This window comes from Anser anser (genome assembly GCF_964211835.1).
Source record: "Anser anser genome assembly, chromosome: 2".
NCBI lineage: Eukaryota > Metazoa > Chordata > Aves > Anseriformes > Anatidae > Anser > Anser anser.
The window spans coordinates 143766751-143788352 of NC_139721.1; the positions used below are offsets into that span (position 1 = coordinate 143766751).

At 45.4% G+C, this 21602-nt stretch overlaps 1 protein-coding gene and 1 long non-coding RNA gene across 2 annotated transcripts in view; one reads left to right on the forward strand and one right to left on the reverse strand.

The window, feature by feature from the left end:
• Positions 1-15886, reverse strand: part of PIP4K2A (phosphatidylinositol-5-phosphate 4-kinase type 2 alpha) — a 109261-nt gene extending 93375 nt beyond the window's left edge. Inside the window, exon 1 of the mRNA XM_083823609.1 lies at positions 15521-15886. Coding sequence (XP_083679735.1) covers positions 15521-15661 — 141 coding nt within the window. The 5' untranslated portion in view covers positions 15662-15886. The remainder of the gene's footprint in view (positions 1-15520) is intronic.
• Positions 15887-15978: 92 nt separating this feature from the next.
• On the forward strand, positions 15979-17934 carry LOC310893985. The gene is made up of 2 exons (XR_014579460.1): positions 15979-17315; positions 17821-17934. It is a non-coding gene; the product is annotated as an uncharacterized lncRNA (long non-coding RNA).
• Positions 17935-21602: the final 3668 nt, after the last annotated feature.

Sequence of the window (21602 nt, forward strand, 5' to 3'; positions counted from 1 at the left end):
ACAGATTTTTAAATGAAATAATATTTAGAACATTCATTTTAACACATACAGAAATATGAAGACCGAGATTCAATGTCCATAGTTAAATTTAATCAAAATACACTATTAGCACCTGGAAATTTTCCAGGAGCCTTCTGTGTCCTTGGCCATCTGCCAAGACAGCTGATTACATTTTAAGTCTGCTGAAATTACAAGGATGTATTTCAGTATGCCATTCTCCACTTTTGGTAAGGTATTTACAGTTTTTTTGTTGTACACATAAAAAGTAGCTAACAATATTTCATTTCCACTTTACAGACACAGCCAGACATACTTGGTGTCACCTAGATTTCAGATATGTTTGGTTCATTTCATCAAGCAGATACTAACCATTACACTTCCAAGTTTCTTCAGCCATAGGAAAGCAAGGAACTAGTGACAGCTTACACGAACAAACTATAGCTAGCACCAAGATTTGAATCCATGTATGAAACATGATCTATGGAGACAAAACTATAGTTCAAGCATTGGGCAGTGTTTTCTACAAGTATGCTAGAGCCAAGCATCAAAATTCCTGGTTCAAAAGCCTCACTCAAGTTCACTGCTAAGCACGGTCAGGGTATGCAGCAACAGATAGCTCTTACAATAGCATTGTGCAGAAAATGCTGAAAAGGGGAGGAAGCATGGAAAGCAATCACACTAACAAAGTCTTTACAATACATCATCAAAATGAGCTAAGGTAGCTTGTCCATGTCCCAAGAACACTGGGGAGTATTACACCTCCTAAGAATATCTGCATATGCATGCAGTCACAATTCTTTCTGGATACCTTCAGACAACAGCATTATTGATTTAAGATATCAGAGAATATCCAGGATACAAAATATTCTAAAGGTAGACAGCCATGACTCATATAGCTCGTATAAGAACAGTAGAAAATTAGCAGAAACAAACAAACAAAAAACCAACAACAAACAAACAAACAAAAAACAGCATCCTGGTCCTGAATACTTTAGAAGTATTCAATGCACAAGACTTATTCAGAGTTACTTCAGCTCAGAAGATTCCTCAGGCCCAAAGTAGGGCTTGCTGTCACTAAAAAAGGAAGAGCTAGAACACTTGCACAAGGCGGATGCATCATAACTCATGCACAGCCTGAAATCTGGTGTTGAAAGCACACTAACACCTTAAGTATTGCCAAGTATCAGATCTGACGTATGGAAGCCTAAGAGAGTAAGAAATTGAAAATGCTCATTGTCAGACCAATTCATCATCAGAAGAACGACAAACTCAGAAGACTTTACCATACAGCACAGTACTACAGAGTTCATTTTGTTCATCCACTGCTCTGGCTGCAGCTCCACAGCCATCTATGCCAGCGCAAGCACTGGATCCAGCACTCCTACCCCCTGGCATTTGACGTGCCTTTTGTTGAGCTCAGTTAGTGGAGACTGACCTGAGCAGCAGCCAGCAGTTAGATCAGCTTAGGCTGTGGTTTTGCAGCCTTTTGCTTCATGGCTGAGCTGAATCACACAGCTTGCCACTTGGCAAGTGGGAGCAGCCTTCCTTCCCCTGCCCCCCTCTCCACTAACACCATTTTATAAGAAGGCAAGCTGGTCCAATCTATGATCCCAGGAAAAGCAAGAAGGAAAAAAAAAAAAAAAAGCCAAATTTCTGGTCTTTTAGCAAGCTGAATTGATTTACTGGATGATCAGACAAATACTAGAGCCAGCATAAACTAAGCAGGAGGCACTGGGCCTCCTGTTATTAAAACCAGATGCAGCTGGGAAGGGCTTGACCAGAATCATTCATCCCTTTACCTTATACCACAGGTAGTGCTACTGATCGGATGTGACTTGTATGGACTGGATGTGGTTTAGTACAAAGACTGCCTAAGAAAAGGCTAGCTACAAACAGCTCTCTCGGGAGAGAAGTCTCTTGAATTTGAAGCATGTCTTTTGTTGGAGTGGCAGAGAGAAGAGACTGAAGAGAGTCTCAAAAATACATCTTAAAATGTTGTGTTGGACAGCAATAGATAAAGTTTTCAGTAAGCTAGTTACCTCTCATAAAGCCCATGGTAATGCGTGGCAACTTCACAGAAAAATGTCATTTCAAGCAAAGTCCTCTTACACTTTTTGCCCATGTAAATATTACACATGCTTGCTTGAGACAACTATAAAGTAATACTGCCATGAGATTTTTCAAGTACAATATGAGTGAGGTTAAAATCTCAAAGAACAAGGCTGAAGGGACACACGACCCTGAGCCAAGCACCTGCTCCCCTCGTGAGGGGGACAGACCAGACTGCAGCCACCCCTTGCAGCCCATGGGGCAATCCTGCCCCTGCCTTGGGCCCTGCTACTTGCCAGACCCCACCAGAAATAATCACTTGTTTTCCTAAAAGTAACTCCTCCTTCTCAAAAGGTTTTTTCCTGTTGAATCATTTGAACAGCCAAGCTAACAGTAAGTTAAGGGTGACAAAAAATAGGGCTAAGAGCAACAACTCATGCTGCTGGTAGGAAGTAAAAGTGAAGCAACATATCACAGCTGAACCACAAGTTAAAGTTACCCACTCCAGGACTCCTATATGCACTCAGATTCTCACAGCACACGTAGATGCAAGTTATTTGTTGATCTGGCAAATTGCTCCTCGGCGTAAGCATGAACTGTCCTCACAGGAGGGATTTACTAAGACAGTCACAGACAGAAAGGGGGACAGGCACAGAAATGGAAGCAATGCACATTCAAAACTAGAAGGCAAGAGATCCTATAAGCACGGAGGAAGTATGTGATTTCTTTTCTGTACTGAAGACCTCCTTACAGAATGTCAGGAAGGAGTCTCAGATCAGAGGACTAACTGAAAAAATGGAAGCATTTTACAATTTCTGGACAAGGATGCTGGCGAACAGGCAAAGGTTTCTGTACTACTTGCTGCAGAAAAAAAGCCCACAGCATTAAAAGCCAAATTCTAAAATGGACGAAGTCTAACACATTAATTTCTAGGTTCAACAATAGCCTTAGGCTTGGTGTTGGTGTCTCTCACTGGTACAAGCAGAAGTGTTTCCAAGATCCAAAAAAAGTTACTATGGATTTGGACTGTCTGTACTCCAATTTAAAAATAAGAGACTGCACCTCCATTTCCTCTACACTTTAGTTTGGTTGGCATTTGCAGCGAAGAAAAAAACCTTCTGCAGAAAGGAGTAACACAGCCCAACTCTCAGCATGTTCTCCCACCCACTAATTGCTACCACCAGTGCTTAAAAAGGCCACGAGGAGAATTAAGTAATTTTGGTAGTTATTTTAGATTAAAGCAACTCACATCACATCCTTGTCCTCCCTGCTCCCCCCACACAAAGTTAATTTTCCATGGGGCACCGCTGAGGTGACAGCGCTGGGTTTTAGCTGGTAGTACCCCTTTCCTCTCACTTTGTCTCACCAGGACTACAAAACCATGCCTTTACTGCACATCTCAGCCAGAAACTGGAGAAGCACGACTGTCCCAAAACACAAGGCCCCAAACGCAGCTCCTCCACCCTAGGTTATGCCCCCTTCCCAACAAGGACAGGGGAGATGCAGTGCCAGCTTTAAGCAGCTGGAAGTCTCTTGGAGCAAAGTGATTGCACTGCAGCTTTACTGGCTTCAGGTTAGTTATTTTGTGCTTCCTGAACTTAAGCACTCCTTGGAGGAAAAAAAAAGATAAATAATTGAAGCAGTTCATTAGTAAATCACCATGCAAAGTTAACAAGATTAATTAAATGCCTTCAGTTTCACAGTGCTGGAGTTAAATGACAAGGAAAATGTCACTGTTATGTAAATTGTTTATATTCACACAGGAAGTATTTTATATTTCCAATAAAGCAATGCAACTACTCTGCAATCATAGCCTGGATAGTTAAAGATGATTAACGATGCTGCGGAGAATTTGTATTGTTAGCTTAACTCAGCTTTGATGCAATCTTTAATCCAAAAACTCAAGACATCTACCTAAAGCATCTAATTAATCACCTCGTACACTTCAGAGTGGATTTCACTGCCCTGAACCCGAGCCAGCGTGACATGCCTAGGTGGGGAGATCTCCACTGGGTTTGGTTGCTTATCTAGCACAGTGTCATCTAACACACCTTTCCTTTCCAGCACAGCTGCAGAGCTGCCTGCTCAGAGAGGGGCAAATATATGTGAACGGACTGGATCAAGGCTTCAGGAAACACTTCACAAAGTGGTAGGTTAATCAGGCAGAAAATCAGCTGTTCTGTCCTGGAAGTCATAGCAAAATTCAACAATACCAACCTTTTGACTAGTCCGTTTCTAAAAAAAAAAAAGAAACAGAAAATTGCAAGCTGCCCTCAGTTATGCAGTGGCAGTGCTGTGACTCATAGCACATTGTTTATTTTATGCTTAAGGAGTCTAAAAGCCGAGCATTTCTGTTCCTGGTTTGTCAGGGTTGCTGTAAAAAAAATAAATAAATCTCTGAAGCCTCAGTCATGAAGAGCCACTGCAGTGACACAGCTCCCAAACCATGTCCAACACGGGAGGTGAGACTGTATGCTCCTGTCCACCCTACCCTGAGCTCTAGGCTGCTGTGTATGTCTGAAAACTTGTCCAATACTGGCAGGAGTTTTAAAAACATTCACATCTCTTACAGAAGCCTGATCGAGAAGTTTGGCACAAATCTTACCAGCAGACTGTATGGCACAACTGCATCAACAGCTCTAGGGCAGGTTTAGCTTTCCTGAACGCATTTCAGCAAGCAAGAGATCATTTTCATCAACTAAGTATATAAGGTTACAGCCTATATATAACTAACCTATATGGTTACAGCCTGTAGAACTTTAAATAAAACATTTGGCACATCAAGCACACAAGGAGAGGGAAAAAAATGACTACCTGGGCAAATGCCATCAGCCCACATTTGAGCCTGGTAAGAAAAATGGGGTGCACCAGAAGCACAGCACAAAGCTCTGGATATTCGCTGTGGTGCCTGGAAAGTGAGATACAATATCAAGCTTCATTCTGAGGCAAACTTTGTTTTTCTGTTCAATGAAATGGGATTATAAAAATGGGAAAGTTTTCATCAGCATTTCATAAATACATGAGTTAGCAGAGAAATAGTGGAGGAAGTTTGTGTCAGGAGACTTGCATGCTTGGGGTGTGGGTATTATGGACTGATCAGCCTCTAACGAGCGTGTCAATCCCAACACAAATAAAATGCAGAATAGAAAGCTGTGGGAGAAGGCAGCTGTGGCAGTATCTTGATCATAGAGTCCATCTTCTGTAGAATTTCTACCTAGCCTTCCAGGTTCACATTGTTATTTATGGAATACCTGAACAGACTTTTTAGAAGTCCAGAAATATGTTTTTGGACAAGTAAATTGCAGAATTACAGTAAGGTTTTTCCCCTTTCCCTAATTTCTGTTTACAGGCCCAGCTCACTTTAACAGTTTAAATGACATTTTTCATAAGAGTCAAACAAGACTTCCATTTCTAACAGAATGTTTTCCCTCTTTACTTGTTAGGATTAGATCCTTGGTATTATTTCCTTACACACTTTGCCCGATTACCAATGCTGTTCTTGGGATGGCAAGGTTCTTGAGGGATCTTTACAATAGCACATGCAAAACTCTTAAAGCTTTCTTCAAAGTATTTGGAGAATGAAGCTGCCAAGACTTCAACATACTTTGAGAAATGGACATAAAAAAATTAAGTTAGGGTTCAATTCTTTAGTCTATCAAATAGAGAAGACGACCAAACAGCTGGAAGGAATCTGACAAGCCAATTCTGAGCTCAGACAAACTTGTCAGCTAGGAAGGTAATGGTAAATAATGGAGAACTTGTAGCTTGACGCTTTACTAACTCAGTCCTGTTACTTGTTCCACCTACCCGAAGGTGTAGTACTAAATTTCTTCCAAGTGACGAACTAGCATCAACATTTGAACTGGTTTTCAGCAACAGGAAAAGAAAAGCAGAAAAGGTGTTGCAGTGAAAAAAACTTGTCCAGGTGAGTAGTTATACAACTTTCATCTTGAAAAATATGCAACCAAATCTATATCCTTACTTTAAATAGCCTATGTTGGTATTTTTGTGCTTGCCATGTCAGAAACAAATTAATCTCCCAAGTTAACTCTTTTCAAATAATTTGATCTGCAAATCCACCATATCTATTAAACACAGGTGACTGCTGTACCTGGGGGGCAAAAAAGTGGCAGAAAAGGAAAAAAAAATCCTTCCTATTCCCACCAGGAAAAAAGGCTTGGAGCACTCCAAGATTCAAGATCCCGATACTGTTTTGCTTTGACATGCAGCAGTGGAGCACTGAAGAGGGAAGAGTGCAGGACTCCGCTAGCCAAGAGACATCTGAACCCTATTAACATCCCCAAGCCAACGCAGCCTGAGGGCATAGCTCATTCCAATGAAATAACCAGCTACAACTGCCTGCAGCTGTAGGTAGGAAAGAGAAAGCAGCATTGTTGAATCAGCTGAAGACCAAAATAACAGCTGGGGAAACTGCTACATCAGGAACTCAGGCACCTATAGGAATGGGCAAAGGCTTCTGAGAACAGGTCACGAGGCTTTGTGTGTGCGTGCGTGTGTCAACATACCAAGATTTTGTTCCCGTAAATTATTTTTCCCCCCAGTTTATAGAAGACAAGTGGTAATATCCAGAAAGTGTTGGTTTTTTTTGTTGTTAATTTGGTCCTGCCCACTGTGCAAGAGCAGCAGGCTGGCTTGCTTACCACAGACTGCAAGTGCAGCATGAGTCAGACCAAAAACTCACCGATTTGATCATTCTGCTTAGGCCCAGAAAGCACAGCTAGGCCAGAGAATCTCTTCAGCTCTCCCCCAGCCTTACCACCACGAGAGGGGTAAAAAGCAGCGAGCATCGGGAGCAGCAAGCCCCCATCCACAGGGGCCACCAGCTGCTGCCCCTCGGCCCCGTCAGTCATCTCTTCGGCCTCCATGGGAAGTCTGCGGTGGCTGAGGAGGAGGAGGCCGGGTATGGGCTTTTCCAGTGAAGTCAGAGTGTTTTTGGCTGCTATCTTTCCCAGAAATACGACCAAGTCTTTTGAATAGCCAACTGAGAATAGGTTTAATAAGTACTTCCTCCCAGAAGCCTTACCGTAAAAATTTAATTTCAAGTGCAAGCTTTTAAATGCTGTCACTTCTTGTACCAGACAGTCTATACATCTTACACATCGAGAACTGATTTGCATACCATCTTAAAAACTGAAGTTGTACATCTTTATATAGGCTTCTTAAGCAAGTCTGGAATAGATGACATGATTTTCTTTCACAATTGGGAAAGGCACAGAAAACCCCTAGAAACAGAACAGCACATGACAAGCAGAAACTCCAGAGAAGGAATTTACCTGGACAGGATCTGAGTGATTTTTTTTTTTTTTTATCATTTGCAGAAGAAAAATCACACAATACTTCATGAAAAAGGGGATGTTTATTAATGAGTCATAAGTTTTTACAACCAACACCCTGAACGCAAGTGTTTGTTCTGCTGTTCTCAAAACTATACAGAAGCCAAAAAGTAACCTTGCTCACCATTAGGCATTTACAAAAAAAAGGAATTATTAGGATCACAACTTCAAAGTCTTTAAAGAAAGTCCCATTCCTCATCCAATTGCCCTCTCAGTTTTTGTTATTTTACAACTTGGTCTTTCAGAACTGGCTGAAGATTTAGATGAAAATACGGGAAGTTAGACTGAAGCAAGAAGCTTAGAATTTAGCAACCCTGCTTTTGTTATGCAAATCTACTGATTTTTGCTCAGCTACATGCAACTATACTATGTCAGATTTGCACACCATGAAGTGCCCTAACAATTGCATACCTAATGAACACTGAGCTCCTCTAGGAAGTTTTCTGTCATCATCATCCAGGACCCAGCCCATGAGCCCATGCTACAGCAGAATACCAATAAATCCCCTCTAACTACAGACAGCTTGCAGCGTTGGGAGTGAAAAACAGTATGCAGAACAAACAGAAACACAGCCAGCAGCTAAACAATGTTTTGGTACCTAAATGATCTAGCAAGGATCTACGATGCGCTGGGCAACATGATCAAAGCAAGAACTCAAACTCTGCAGAACAGCTTTGAGCCTACCTCGCACCAGGACATGCCTCCCGCAGACGAAGGGCACCACAGCATAATTACTAGTTTGGTAACAGAATTAGTGAGGCTTGGCACCAAGCTAATCAGATATTGCTCGGTTTCAGCTCTGTATAATAAAATTCTTATTAAGCTGTTTTCTTCTGACTGGTCTCACGTTAACCAAGTTGGATATTTTCCTCTCTCCCCTCCAGAAAAAGTCCCTGACTGCTATAACCACAGGCTTGATATTCTACAGGAGAACCTTTAAGGCAGGACTCCAGAAATATTGTTTAGGTGGTCTCCCAAACGTTGCCACTTACTTTTAAGAGCAACTTCAAAAGTTGCAGCCCATAGGAAGCCACTGCAACTCTTCTGAAGACACCCATCTTCTACCCGGATATGCAAACTAAAAGGTTAAATGTTTTAGCATCTTCCTCAAGGCCACGGTGGGAGAGATGACAGGAAACTGGCAGGTATAACAGACAGCTGTGCCTCATACAAAATACGTGCCTATTTCAAAAGGTTAAAATAATTGGAAAGGCCTCTGCTCTAAGAGCTCTCATTTTTTTATTTTTTATTTTTACAAGGGGCAACAGTTCAACTCCAAATGTGAAATCAAACTGCCGACAGGAAACCACTCATCAGCTGAAGAGCACAAACCAGAGCTAACACAGTCCCTCTAACTGTCCTAAGCAGCCATAAAAATGTACCTTGTAGCACATCATGCCAGCCTCTTCCCTCCCCTAAATTTTGCATCTCCCCAAGAGAAGTCACCACTGGATCAGTTTTGTACCAGAAAAAAAGGGAGGAAACAAGCCCAGCAGCCCTCACTTTGGCTGGCTCAAGTGTTACAGAGGTTGTGGTGTGACTAACTTTATGCTGGTATAAACTGGCACCTCCTTACACAGAAGCTGTTTTGCCCCACCTTCTCTGCTTTTCCCCATTTTTGTGCTAGCACACCTGTCTCTGTGGCTGGATGAGGAACACCAGTGAGCTGTGGTACATCCAAAAATTCAGAGCATATTAGTTCTGCTGGATTATTAGTTTGGGGCTGGGTAATTACTGATCAGGAAAAGCAGATACGGCTGAGTTTGTTAACCAGAAAGACTGGAATGGCAAAGACTCGATTGATAAGATGCAAACACAGAACAGCAGACCTGCAAGAGGTGGTACAGCACATAACTGCAGAGGGTCACTGGGAAAAGTGAGGGATTAAACCAGTTAGCATAGGTGGCAGCAAGGTGGTTCTGCAATCCCAGCCTCACCGAGCAGCTCCACAGGCTTTCTAATAATGCTTCAGAAAGAAATTTGCTTTTTTTCCTGTTTTTTCTTAGAATCTAAAAGGACCACGCATATACTCACAGCCACATTCACGATATTAAGGTTGCCTTGGGAACTTAAAATGAACTCAAAAGAGCTGGATTAGTCTAATTACCTTGTCTCAGTACACGAGGTGGTAGTTCACCAAGTCTGATGAAAAATAAGTACTCTAAAAGGTGTATGGCCGTATGTATTTGTACTGCAAGTGATTCAGACCTGCTCTTTGAAGATAAAGCTAATGTTTTCTTTTCAGTTTGTGAAATCCATCACTGCAGCATTCAGCTACTTCAAACAATTTTCACAACATCGCTATCAACCCATCTCAGCACAAAACTAATTAACTTATTGTAGAACCCAGGCTCTACAGGGAGATCATAAAACAGATGTTCACAGAGCAAGCCACATACCTGAGGTTACCATCCCAACAACTCAAAACCAGCCCGTTTCACCACAGCACCTGGCTGCAGTCCGTGGAAGCTACCAAGGTTTGTCATTACCATCCCAGAGAGGCAGCAATTTTCTTAAGACTGGTGCAGCCCTTTTGCAAGGTAAGATGTGTTTCGCTGTCAGTGAGAAGGGAAGAGAAGCCAGGAGCTGTTAAGACATCTAAATAGCAAGCATCAAGTGAAGCCAAAAAACATGGAAATAGGACCTAGGAGTAAACATAAATTAGTAAATTCGCACTGAGACTGTTTTCCACAACAGCACTCAATCACCTGGAGTTCAGAAGAAAATGAAGATGAATGCTTACTTCTTTCAACTCTTTAAAATGTCATCATTCAACAACAAAGACTAACCTTTCAACAAGTCAAGATACCTTTCAGCCAACATGCCTACAACTCTAATTGAGTGCTTAGGCAAGATTAAACTGAAGATCAATAAATAATAGGTAGTTCCATCTTACTCCAAGGGTCTGACGAAGCTGCATGACACATGGAGAGCCTATGGAAGTGAGAACGCCACGAGGCGTTCTCCCAGAAGAGCAGAGACCAGGATCATTCACCAGGAGAGGCATAATGGGGTGGGACAGTTATACTAAACAAAGCTTGTAATTATAGAATTGGGCTCAAAAAAAACAACTACCAGTCTCTAGCCAACGGGCATAATGTAAGCGTCTGCATTATTGACCAAGGAGTTTTAAAATAATCCACTACAGAATTTCTTTTAAGGCATCTGGTGCAGGATACTCAAATAAGATGACAAAGTTGATTCAGAAAAACAAATTTACGTTGCCTGTTCGCTTCGCTGAACACTGTCCAGCCCTCCCTGCTGCGGTTAATGAAATTCAGTTTCAAAACCCTATAGGCAAAATAACCTAGCCTTTGCAGCACTGTATTCTGTAGAGGGGAAGAAACAGAAAGTAGCTTTGCGACTGCTGTGAGATTTTTGTTCATAGCTCTTCCTGTCTCATCCCCAACAGAAGCTATTGTACATTTCCTTTCGATAGTTCAAAGAAGAACACCCACATGAGACATCACTCCCAATTTTATTTCATGTAAGAACATTTACTACCTTTATGCCAACCACAGTAAACATTTGCAATGTCTATTTGTACTAGAGTGTGTCCACTGAGATGCAAAAGCATTATCAAGTGAATTTCTGCAGCAACACAGAGCTTGACACCCAAAAAAGAACCAAGTTTTCAGTAAATAGCTTTTCCTGTTCTACTTCCTTCTACATACAAACATCTGGGCTGAGTGCCCAGATAACTTTCAAAAATAGTTTTAATTGCTTTATTATCTGTTATGCTGTAATCAATGCTTTTTAATACGTTGTTGCTTCCTGCTTCTTCGAAAGAGCCTTCTCCCATGCAATCTACCACCATTGCCATTAAACAATTAATAAGGAGGGTTTTTCTCCAAGCTCACACTTACAAATCTGGAGTTCATTCTAAAACCAATAACTTGCATTTTACTTTGAAAAAGCCCTATTGGAGCACATTTGCAGTAGTGATGCTCTGCATTAACATAAACACTAGCAACACAGCTGACAATATAACTGATGAGCAGCCCTGCCCTTCTCAATTTCCCACCAGTCTGCTGTGCTGACAGCTGATGCCATGAATCAACACTATAGTTCCATATCCTCAGGGTTTAACTAGTCTCACTATCATTTAAAAGTACATAAAAATATGGACCCAGAAGTTATCAAGTCCTGTAACTTATGAACATGTACTGCTAGTAGTAAGTGCTGCCTTTTTTTATTAAGAAACTGCTGATAAACATAAGCCAATAGTTTTTACTCCAGAGGGCTTAACCAAGCTTTAATTATTCTGTATTTCTGTAGAACTACAGAAGGTTTCCTAACGCGATCAAATATATCCCAGTATACACAAGGGGGAAAGCTGTATTTACTTGTCCCACTGGCTTTCTTCTCCCCACGTCTAACTATAGTGGTGAAGACACTGCACTGGCAGACAGAGTTCCATAGCTTTCACCCTTTTATTACGCTGTCCTTGTGTTGTTGTTCCACTTTTCTTAAAAAGATCAAGCCAGATTACAGCTGAGAGTGCAACAGTAGCATCAGGCCTCGCAATGCCTCATGTAACCAGCCCAAGGCGATTCTGGAGTTTATTATCTGTTGAATTCTTCACCCATAGGAAGTACACGCTTTCTGATGTACTCTGTAAATACGCTGGAGGAGAAAAAAAAGGCATTTGATCCATGCATTCGTATTGTTTCACTCGCTTATCAGGCAGCTAATGCCACTGTGAAGTCAGGCACTGGTAAATTTTTAGATCAGCTTGTAATCATCCCGAAACAGATGGCGATTACAGATTCTAGGGGCTGAGGGCTTTTTTTTCCCCTCTATAAACTCAACATTATGCTCAGGAACTTCATTAGGCATTCATTCTCTTCTGTGTTAACCATTAAATGCAGTCAGAAGCGAGGTCTCCAGCATTCCATTCTTCACCTCAAAATCAGTTACAAAAAAAATCCACTTCTGTGATCTTCTGTATTTGTGGAGGACCTAGGCCCAGTCCCCTACAAATTCCCAGCCTTCCTAACAAGCTTCCGACAGAAGCAGACAGCCAACACAGGAGAGAGCAGACTCACCATGACTGGGCCCGGACAACTGTAATATCCTGCAGAAAAAGCAGAATATGTACGCCTGCCTTCCATATTTGGCACAGAATGAAAGAAGGGAAGCATGACTTCCCAAAGCATTGGACAAAAACTTACGTGCCACCTTCCTGCTCCCTCCCCCGGTTGCTGGAAGTCTGCCAGTGGTGACAGTATGAAGGTGAGAATGTCATTTACTACGCCACTGGTAAATGAAATTTTCTTACAACTATACTAGTTAGAAATGTAGCTCTAAGTCATATTAACTGCTGAGTTTAAACAACTGTTTCAGCAGTGCAGCCAGATTATCTTTGACACAACGTAAAAGACCAAGATAAGATCAATTCTTAATGATGCAGATGCCCGGAAGATCCGAGCACACCAACAATTAGCCTTTGATGCTACAACAGCCGCCAGTATCACAATCGCTCCTACGGACTGGGACAGGGCTGCTTTCCTTTTCACGTGGTGGAAAGTTTCATTCAACAGCATATTTCAGCACACCAAAAAGTGAATTTATCGCTCTGAATGCGAGCACATTTCCATGCTATTAAGATCTTTGGGTACTGTTTACACATCGTTTTCCCCCACGTGCCCTTCTAAATTACTGAATTTGACTGCGTTCCCAATTAGGATTTCGCATTTGGTATCTCTCTACCTAAACAACAACCTGGGCCGCCGAAACAATTTTCTAACAGCTTGAGGAGGGAAGAAGTTTTCGCTTGTTTTAAGAGCCTTAGGTAACAGGCACCTCCCTGCAGGTTTTTTCCTGATTAGGAATTCACACATTCGCTATTAGCCCCGTTGCTTTGTGATGCTGATGCACTACACCTCCCTTTTTAGAGCCGTATTTCCTTCTAGGATAGGAGAGTTAAGAAAACAGATCTTGTAACTTTCTCTTCATACGGGTCACCTTTACACATTCAATTTAAAATCCAAGGATCCCTCAAAACTCAGTTGTCACATTATAGCAGTACTCTGGGCCTACACTCCAAGTTGAAAAGCCTACAGAAAAGCCCATTTTTCACATTTTATCTTCACCAAGTGCTTCCTTCCAGCGTGTACCACATTCTGTCAGAAACAGGGGAACTGCATCTCAGACGCACCACTTCAATGCATCCTTCCTCCCAAATCTGTTATAAGACACGGGGACTGTTACTGTCCCATTAATTGCTACGCACAGCAGTGGAAGCAAGTCTTAAGTAAGATTTTTCAGATGAGTAATATGTTCTAAGTTTATTTAATTACTATCATCATAAACTATGAATTATGCTCATTTCCTAGACTAACCTTTTATTATGGGTTTCTGTTTGTTTTGCTAAGAAACTTAAGTATCCTTAATTCCTGTTTCTAATGAACCCACATAGGTACTCTGTATTTTGTCTGCAAGAAATTCTTATTTGTGATAACAGAGCCTGCTCCAATCACACTAAAGACTCATTTTCACTTGTCAGACTAAGCCACATCAGGCGGTACAAACCAACGGGGTGAGCATCTAACAACAGAGGATCCTGCAACGCTTCGATGCTACGTTCTTGGCTAAGAAGAGATATTTAGATTTGGACACAAATTATTTTTCATACTCTAACTTAGAAGGATTTTCTTTCCACGGGGCCCAAAGTATTATTCACGATTACGCCTTGCAGCAGGGTGAGGAACCAGAATATCTGCAGCACACGGCAGATGCTCAAGCCCACAGCCATGCCTTCTCACAAGCACAGGGGTGCACTTCTCCAAGTTTGCCGTATTCCCGAGCTTGCTCTTTGCGCCCACCCTCCCCGGCTAAAGGATTCCAATTTGCAGTTTTTAGCTTTGCATGCACGAAGCAGTACGCCCCTATTGCTTCTTCCACTTGGCACAGCTACGCGCTCCCTGGTAGCACATGATGGTAGGAGTCATGTACACTATTGTGTTTGTCGCTATTTACTTTGCTATTCGGCACGGCACTGGGGAGGGCAGAGCCTCTGAAAGCACTGGTATTTCCAGAACAGACACGTGTAGCAACAACTACGGCCAGGTCTCTGCTCTTGCCCAGGGAGACCCCAGAAGTGCCTCACTCACCCCACCACCACCAGCTTGCCTGCTTTCCTTGGCGCTGCCTGCCTCGGAGCTGTACAAAAAGATAGCCACTAGGAGCGAGAGCAACTCGTGCACGTAAGCCTAATTCTGGCAAGCGGCACGCTGCGCACTTCCACAACCAGAGGGTTTTTTGCTGAGCAGACAGCTATCTAGTTCCTGATCGGTTCGTGATGTAGGGTGTCACTGCTCACAGCCGACCGAGGGACAGCTCGAAGCCCTTCACCACCAGCTCCTGCCGGCTCGCAGGGCCACCCTCCGGGGACCGTTCGGCCTCACCCCGCTCCCCTCCCGCCCTCCGTGCCTCGCCGGCACCCAGGGGTCCCCAGCACATCCCCGCCACCCCTGTGGGATGCCCAGCTTCGTGCCCGAGCTGGTAAACCACACACAAAGGAAACGACACGGGTTCGGATGTGCGGGAAACAAAGGGACAACCTTTACAAGCCTGCTGCAAAGCCGCCCGCTGACCGCCGGCAGCGAGCAGCACCGGGAGCGGCGGCACCGCGCCAGGGAGGCAGCAGGAGTTTTCGGCCCAGCGGCCCCGACGGCTGATTTTTTTTTATATTTTTATTTTTTTTTGGTGATCTTTGGGTGGGTGCCGTGCTCGCAACCCGCCGCGGCGGCTATTTAAAGCTGCAAAGCTGCGCCCTGAGCCCCGTAACGCCCGGCCATGTGACAGCCTCCTCGGCAGGCTGCTCGGTTTAAACGCCCGGCACCGGCACCCCCGATGCAAACGGCGCAGGAGGCAGCCGTGAACTTGAGCAGCTCGGCTCTAAGAGCAGAGCTTTTGGGGGCTTTTTATCGCCTCCCCCCCCCCCCCCAAAGGATGGAAGCAGGGGGCACCGCGGCACGTCCTCGCAGCGCTGCGGTGGGGGGGGGGGGACACACGACCCTACTCGGGGCCGTGGGGTTGGTGCCGGGGGAGGGGGGGGGGGCACAGCGGCCGACCGTCCCTCCCTCCTCCTCCTCTTCCTCCCCGCCGCTTACCGAGTGGTTGACCCCCCACATGAGGACGCTGAGCAGCGGGTCGCTGGCCCGGAACAACTTCACTTTCTGCGCCACGAAGTGCTTCTTCTTCGTCTTGGTTTTACTCGCCAGGGCGGGGGCGATGGTGCTGGGGGCCGCCATGGCGCGGCGGCAGCGGCCGGCGGGAGGGGCGGGAGGCAGGGAGGGAGGGAAGGAAGGAGGGATGGAGGAGGAGGAGGAGGAGAGGCGGCGGTGCTCAGCGCCGCGGCCGGGCGGGCGGCGGGGCGGGCAGGGCGCCGCGGGGCGCCGCGCGCATCCCGGCCTGCAGCCGCGCGCCGAAATGGCCCCGCTCGCGCGCCGCGGCCACGCCCCCTCTGCCCGCCCCGCAGCGGGGGGGGGGGGGGAAGCTGCCGCCGCCACCGCGCCCCCCCCCCCCCCCGTTCCAAGCCGGCGCGGGAGTTTCGGTTCCTGCCGCCGCAGCGCGCATGCCCCGCGGGCGCGCGCGCAGGCGTCATGGCGGCCGGGCGGCCGGCTGAGGGGAAGGGGGGAGAGGCGGGTGGGTGCCCTGAGGGGCGGGGGACCGCTCCCCCGGTGGTGAAGCGAACCCAAATCGCACCAAGACAGCTAAATACGCGCCGCTCTGCGCGGTTCTCATGTTCGCTCCCCCCTCTCCCCTCCAAATAAACACACCTGAGGAGACACCTTGGGCAAGGGGACACTGACCGATGTCCTCCTTGGACAGGACGACACCGCCAGCCCTCTCCTGACCTAGCTCCTGCCTGTGAGCGGAGCTGTCACAGCCAGCATACAGCAAACACCAAGGAACAGCCTCCTGCAGGCACCACGCAGGGGTTTCACTGTGCCGTGAAGGCACTGCACCCCTGTAACATGCGCTTACCCAATCGTACTCACAGCAAAAGTGTTAAAAAATGTTTAAAAAGTGTTTCTAAACTCCCTCTGTGACCACAGAGGATGTGGTCAATGGTAGATGACATCCTGCAAAGGCACAGCTGCCCAACTCAGAAGTGTTGTACACAAAATACGCTTTCCTTCCTTGCACAATGGAAGTCCTCCTGGCAGCACTGCCCCTTCCCAAGGGCCAGCACATCCAGCACACTTAGGCTAAGCCACCCATTGACTTCCAAGGCACACAGAGGGATGTGCCCATTGCAGGTCCCACTTTGTGCATTGGCTGCTTGTTCAGCAAGGTCACCAGGTCCACAGGGAACAGCGATAGCACGGCTGCCCCATGGGGTGGACAAACCAGGAGCCAAGGGTTGTCCCAGTTCAGGCAGCACCCTCACCAGTGGGGCCCAGTATGCGGCAGCAGTCCCAGAGAAGCCAGGTCCACCTGGGAAGGCTCAGCATAGGCACAAGGTCCATCCAGGAGGCCAGGCTAGAAGGAGCCAGAGGCTTGGAGGCAAGCTACCACTGGTATAGCCCCAAGGCATATCCAGAAGGCAAGACTATAGACAAACATACCTACAGCATAGCTCAGGCAAAAACCCAACTCCTGCTCATCCCTGAACTTAAATAGAGGTCCTCGGCAGAGGGTGGGGGTGGACCTCCCAGCTGAGGCTGTTCAGGGCCGTTAAGGTCTACAGGTGTGTTCATGGGACTGACTTACACAGGTGCTCATAAATTTAAAACCTCGTTGCCCCAAACTCAGTTGGTCAAGTGTCTCATCCTTTCCATTTCTCTTTTGCCTTTGTGATCTCAATAGCAAAGTTATCCAAGCAAATAATTTTATCTCTCCCCAGCATTGAAACAGTTACTGGGGATTATTATATGGCCTCTTTTCTGCATCTTATTGAGGGTAGGAGAGAACAGAGATGCTATATTTCATTATTGTTATTATTATTTAAGAGTAAAAAGTTATTAGGAATTACAGATGGATTCCAAATTCTAAAATTTCTTGAAAAAAAATCTTACAACAGCAAAAATCCCTGATGTTTCTACTGCAGTCAATGGAAGCAGTTGAATAGTCAGCACCTCTGAATAAAAGCAGGTTACTTAGATGCCTAAATATAGATTTGAAGTCAGATTTTTAAAAGAGTTCAGTACCCATTTTATTCCTTACATTTTGCTTAGAACATGACATCTGAGCATTGTGCAATGCTGCACACATCAACGTGACTAACATCTGTCACATATTTGTCTTTCATCTTCTTTCCAGAATAAATCCATAAAATCCATACAGTGAAGCATTTTGGTTTTTAAGCGTGTAATATACAACAAACATTTTGTTAGGTTTATTATAGGAAAGGAAAGGCTGGGGAAGGAAGTTTTTTTTTTTCTTTTTTTTTTTCTTCTTTTTCCAGGAGACTTTCCTGTCATCTTGGCCTAGATTCTGAAGAGCTCCTTCCTGCAGATGTGAATCCTTACCAAGGAAGGTTGTGTGTTATCAGAGGAACAAAAGATGTTGACCATAATCTTTACATCAGAATTTGGATAAATCAAGTGCCTGGACTACTTAGATGAGGCCTAAGGCACAAGTTTGTATTCTCCAGTTTCAGGCGCCAAGAACAGGATGGTTACTTGCACCCGTCTGTCTTGTTGGGATGACACAGGTCCACCACCTGTGCCATGATATACCTGGAGCTGGACACGGGCATCACTTGAAGAGGTAAAACCCAGTCTCACTTGCAGCCTACGCTTTTCTTTTGCATCTCTTTCTGGCTGTGCATCAGCTAGAGCTCCAGTCTCTTTCTTTCCTTCAACTGTAACCCTAACCTTATCTCTTAAAATAAACCTAGCCAGAGGCTGAGCCTGGCACTGGATTACCCAGCCAATTCCTAAGGCAAAATTTTCCCCCTGCCAAGTTCTTGCAGCCTAGACTTCTCTTTAAACCCTTTTTAGCTCCCCTCCAGCTGGAGCTCTGGGCTCTCTCTTTCTCCAAGCTCTAACCCTGAGAGTAACCCTAGTCTTATGCTAAGCCTCAGCCCAGGGGCCCCAGCCAGTGCCCACACCAAAACCTTCTCAAAGGCATGTTTTCTTTGCAGCCCACCTTTCCTTTGGCATGTTCTCTTTCATGTTCCCCTCCAGCTGCAGCTTTAGGCTGTCTCTGCCCAGATATTAACCTTAATGCAGATCCTTAGACCAGGACTCCCAGCCACTGCCCACATTTTTTTTTTTTTTGGCCACATTTTCTCTACACCGTTTTTTCTTCAGAGCTCCTCTCTAGCTCCAGTCCAGCTGCAGCTCCAAGCTCTCTCTTTCTCTCAGCCCTAATCTTAATGCTTGCTCAGACCATGTGCTTTGGGCATGGCCCTTGTCCAGTGCCCACACCAGGAAGTTCTTGCAGCCGAGTTCTCCTTGCGGCCTACATGGCCTACACTTCTCTGTGACAGCCACTTTCTAGCCCTGAGCCAGCTGCAGCTCTTGGCTCTCTCTGTCAGCCGTAACCTCAGACCTATCCCTACGCCTGACAGTACTGAGCCTTAGACCAAGCCCACAGCCAGTGCACACACCTAAAAGATCTTACAGACGAGTTATCTTTGTGTCCCAGCCTTTCGTCTAACAACTGCTTTCAATCCCTCCTGCAGCTGGAGCTCTGGGCTCTCTCTTTCTCCCAAAGTTAATGCTAACCCTCACACTAGCTGTATGCTGAGCCTCAGACCAGGACGCCAAGCAGTAAAACAAAAACACAACAGTAAAAGCAACCAAGATCTTCCTGCACCCAGCGCTTCCTAGGCCCATTCTAATTGCAGCATCAGGCTCTCTCTTGCTGACAAATCTAACCCTAACTCCAACCCTAGGAGGAGGCTGAGCCTCAGACCAAGCAGCCCTGCCACATTCTCCTTGCAGCCTAAAGTTCCCCTTCAAAGCCCCTTTGTAGCTCCCCTTCAGCTGGAGCTGTCTCTCTCTTTCTTCCAGCCCTACCTCTAACTCTGAAATAAACCTAACCATAAGCCGAGCCTTGCCACTGCCCCCATTTTGGTGCCCACACCAGAAGGATCTCCCAGACAAGTTCTTCCTGCATCCCACCCTTTCTTTGGGCAAGTCCTTTCTACCCCAGTCCCACTGCAGCTGTAGGTTATCTTTTTCTCTCAGCCCTAATACTAACCCTAGCCATATCAATAAACTCAAACAAAAGCCAAGCCTTGCACTAGAACACACCAGGCCAAACCAAAATGTTCTGGCAACCGTATTCTTGCAGCCTACTCTTCCCATTACCAGTTCCTTCCCAGTCCCTCTGCAGCTGGAGCTCTCATCTCTCTCGAGCGTAACCCTGGCTTTAAGTCCAACTGTATGCTGACCCATTGACCAGGCCTCCCAGCCAATGCCCACACCAAATTTCTCTTAGACATGTTCTCTTTGCAGCCCACCATTTCCTCTGGCAGCCTCTTTCCCATTTCCCTGCAACTGGGGCTCTTGGCTTTCTCTTTTCCTCATCCCTAACCATGACCACAGGGTGAACCTCAGACCAAGACACCCAGCAAGTGCCCCCGCCAAACATTCTCCCCTTCCAAGTTTTCTCTGCACCCCACTGTTTCTTTCTGAAACTCCTTTCCAACCCCAATCCACCTGCAGCAGTAGGCTCTTGTCCCTGACCCTAACCATAGTCCTGATGCTTGCTGGAGGCTGAGCCTTGGACACGGGCCCCTTCCAGCACTGACACCAGAAAGCTCTCTCCGTAGCCGTGTCACCTTGGCAGCCTCTGGGGAGTTCTCCCCACCCTAGCACAGGCTGACTGTCTCTGGGGAGAGAGAGCCTGCAGCCCAGGTCTGCTCTTTGTTCCCTTGTGGCTTACGGACGTTTTTGTGCATGTGTGAGGTGGTTTTTACACATACTGCCTGGTACAACACTTGTACTTCGGTCCATTGATAGATTTTTTTATAGCATGACACTGATCAGAGTTGCTGATCAGAGTTTGTGGTGCATATACAGAATTGGAAGAGGAAGTATTGGAAGGCCTTCTGGGAGAGGATTGAAAAACTTCAGAGCTAAACCCAAACCTGGTACAACACTGCCTGTAGTGCCTGTGGGGACATATTTCTTGCTCGGCGTATCTCCACAAGAGCATTCGTGAGCCATTGTAAGCGAAACAGCTTGTTTCACTTCGCAGATAACCTGTGAGCAAGCTAACGTAAATGTTGAGATGATGGCCCAGGAACTGACAGAAGACTGAAGGGCTGAATTATGACAGTACAACCTCTTCTGAGGTAGCGGTTGGTCTTTAGCTGGCTTTTAGAAGACTGTTTGGGATCTGTATCTTCCAGTGTTGGTAAGAACAGTTTTTGGGAATAGGAGATTCATGCTCTGAGTTACCGCACATTCCAACAATGGAGTGGCACTTCCTACTTGACTTTAAAGAAATCCACCCCCCGTGGATTTACAAGTGTTAGAGACTCCTTTAGAGCATCCAGAACTTTTTGATGGCTGAATATAAAGCTTTTGAACTGCCTGAGGACTGAATAGGAGGGCACGGCCAGGGTCAATTCACAGTGCTTGGGAACTTTATTAAGTGTGTGATATCACCAGTGGACTAAGCTGGTCAGAACGTGCTCAGTCTCTGATGAAGTAGTTTACTATCCTTATTAGCACCAAACAGTATTTAGAAGCTCCAGGGGAGATGAAACTATTTTGTTTTGTCATATCTGCATCAATTTTTTTTCTGTCATTGGTACTAAAATTTTTCTGTTCCTTCCTGTGTCTGTACAAGATGCTCAGTTGGGAGCTGGTGGAGAGGGTTGAAGGAGGGAGAGAATAAGCTAGCAAGACTGCGCTAATGACTGGTTGCCCTTGACTGACTTCATCAATACTTTGCATAAATTAAAACCAGGGTGCAGGCTCTCACCTTGGCATTATTTAAGTAAAGCCTGGGACTAGCAAGCCCACCATTAAAGTCCCTTTGCTCTAATTGATGCTTGCAGCAAAGTTTTGCTTAGGCTTACTATTTAAACATAACACTTTCTAAGGTAATACTTTATCCCAGCACATATAGGAATGACTTGCTTTTTGTTTCACTGATCATCGAGAGCAATTCTGGTGAGTTAGGGTCTCTACTTTTGAGAAAAGGGATATCATACACTTTGTAAGTGAAGCTTTGCCTAGCTACTGGAAGGTAATACTGCCCTTTACAATTATTTTCTGCAGCTGC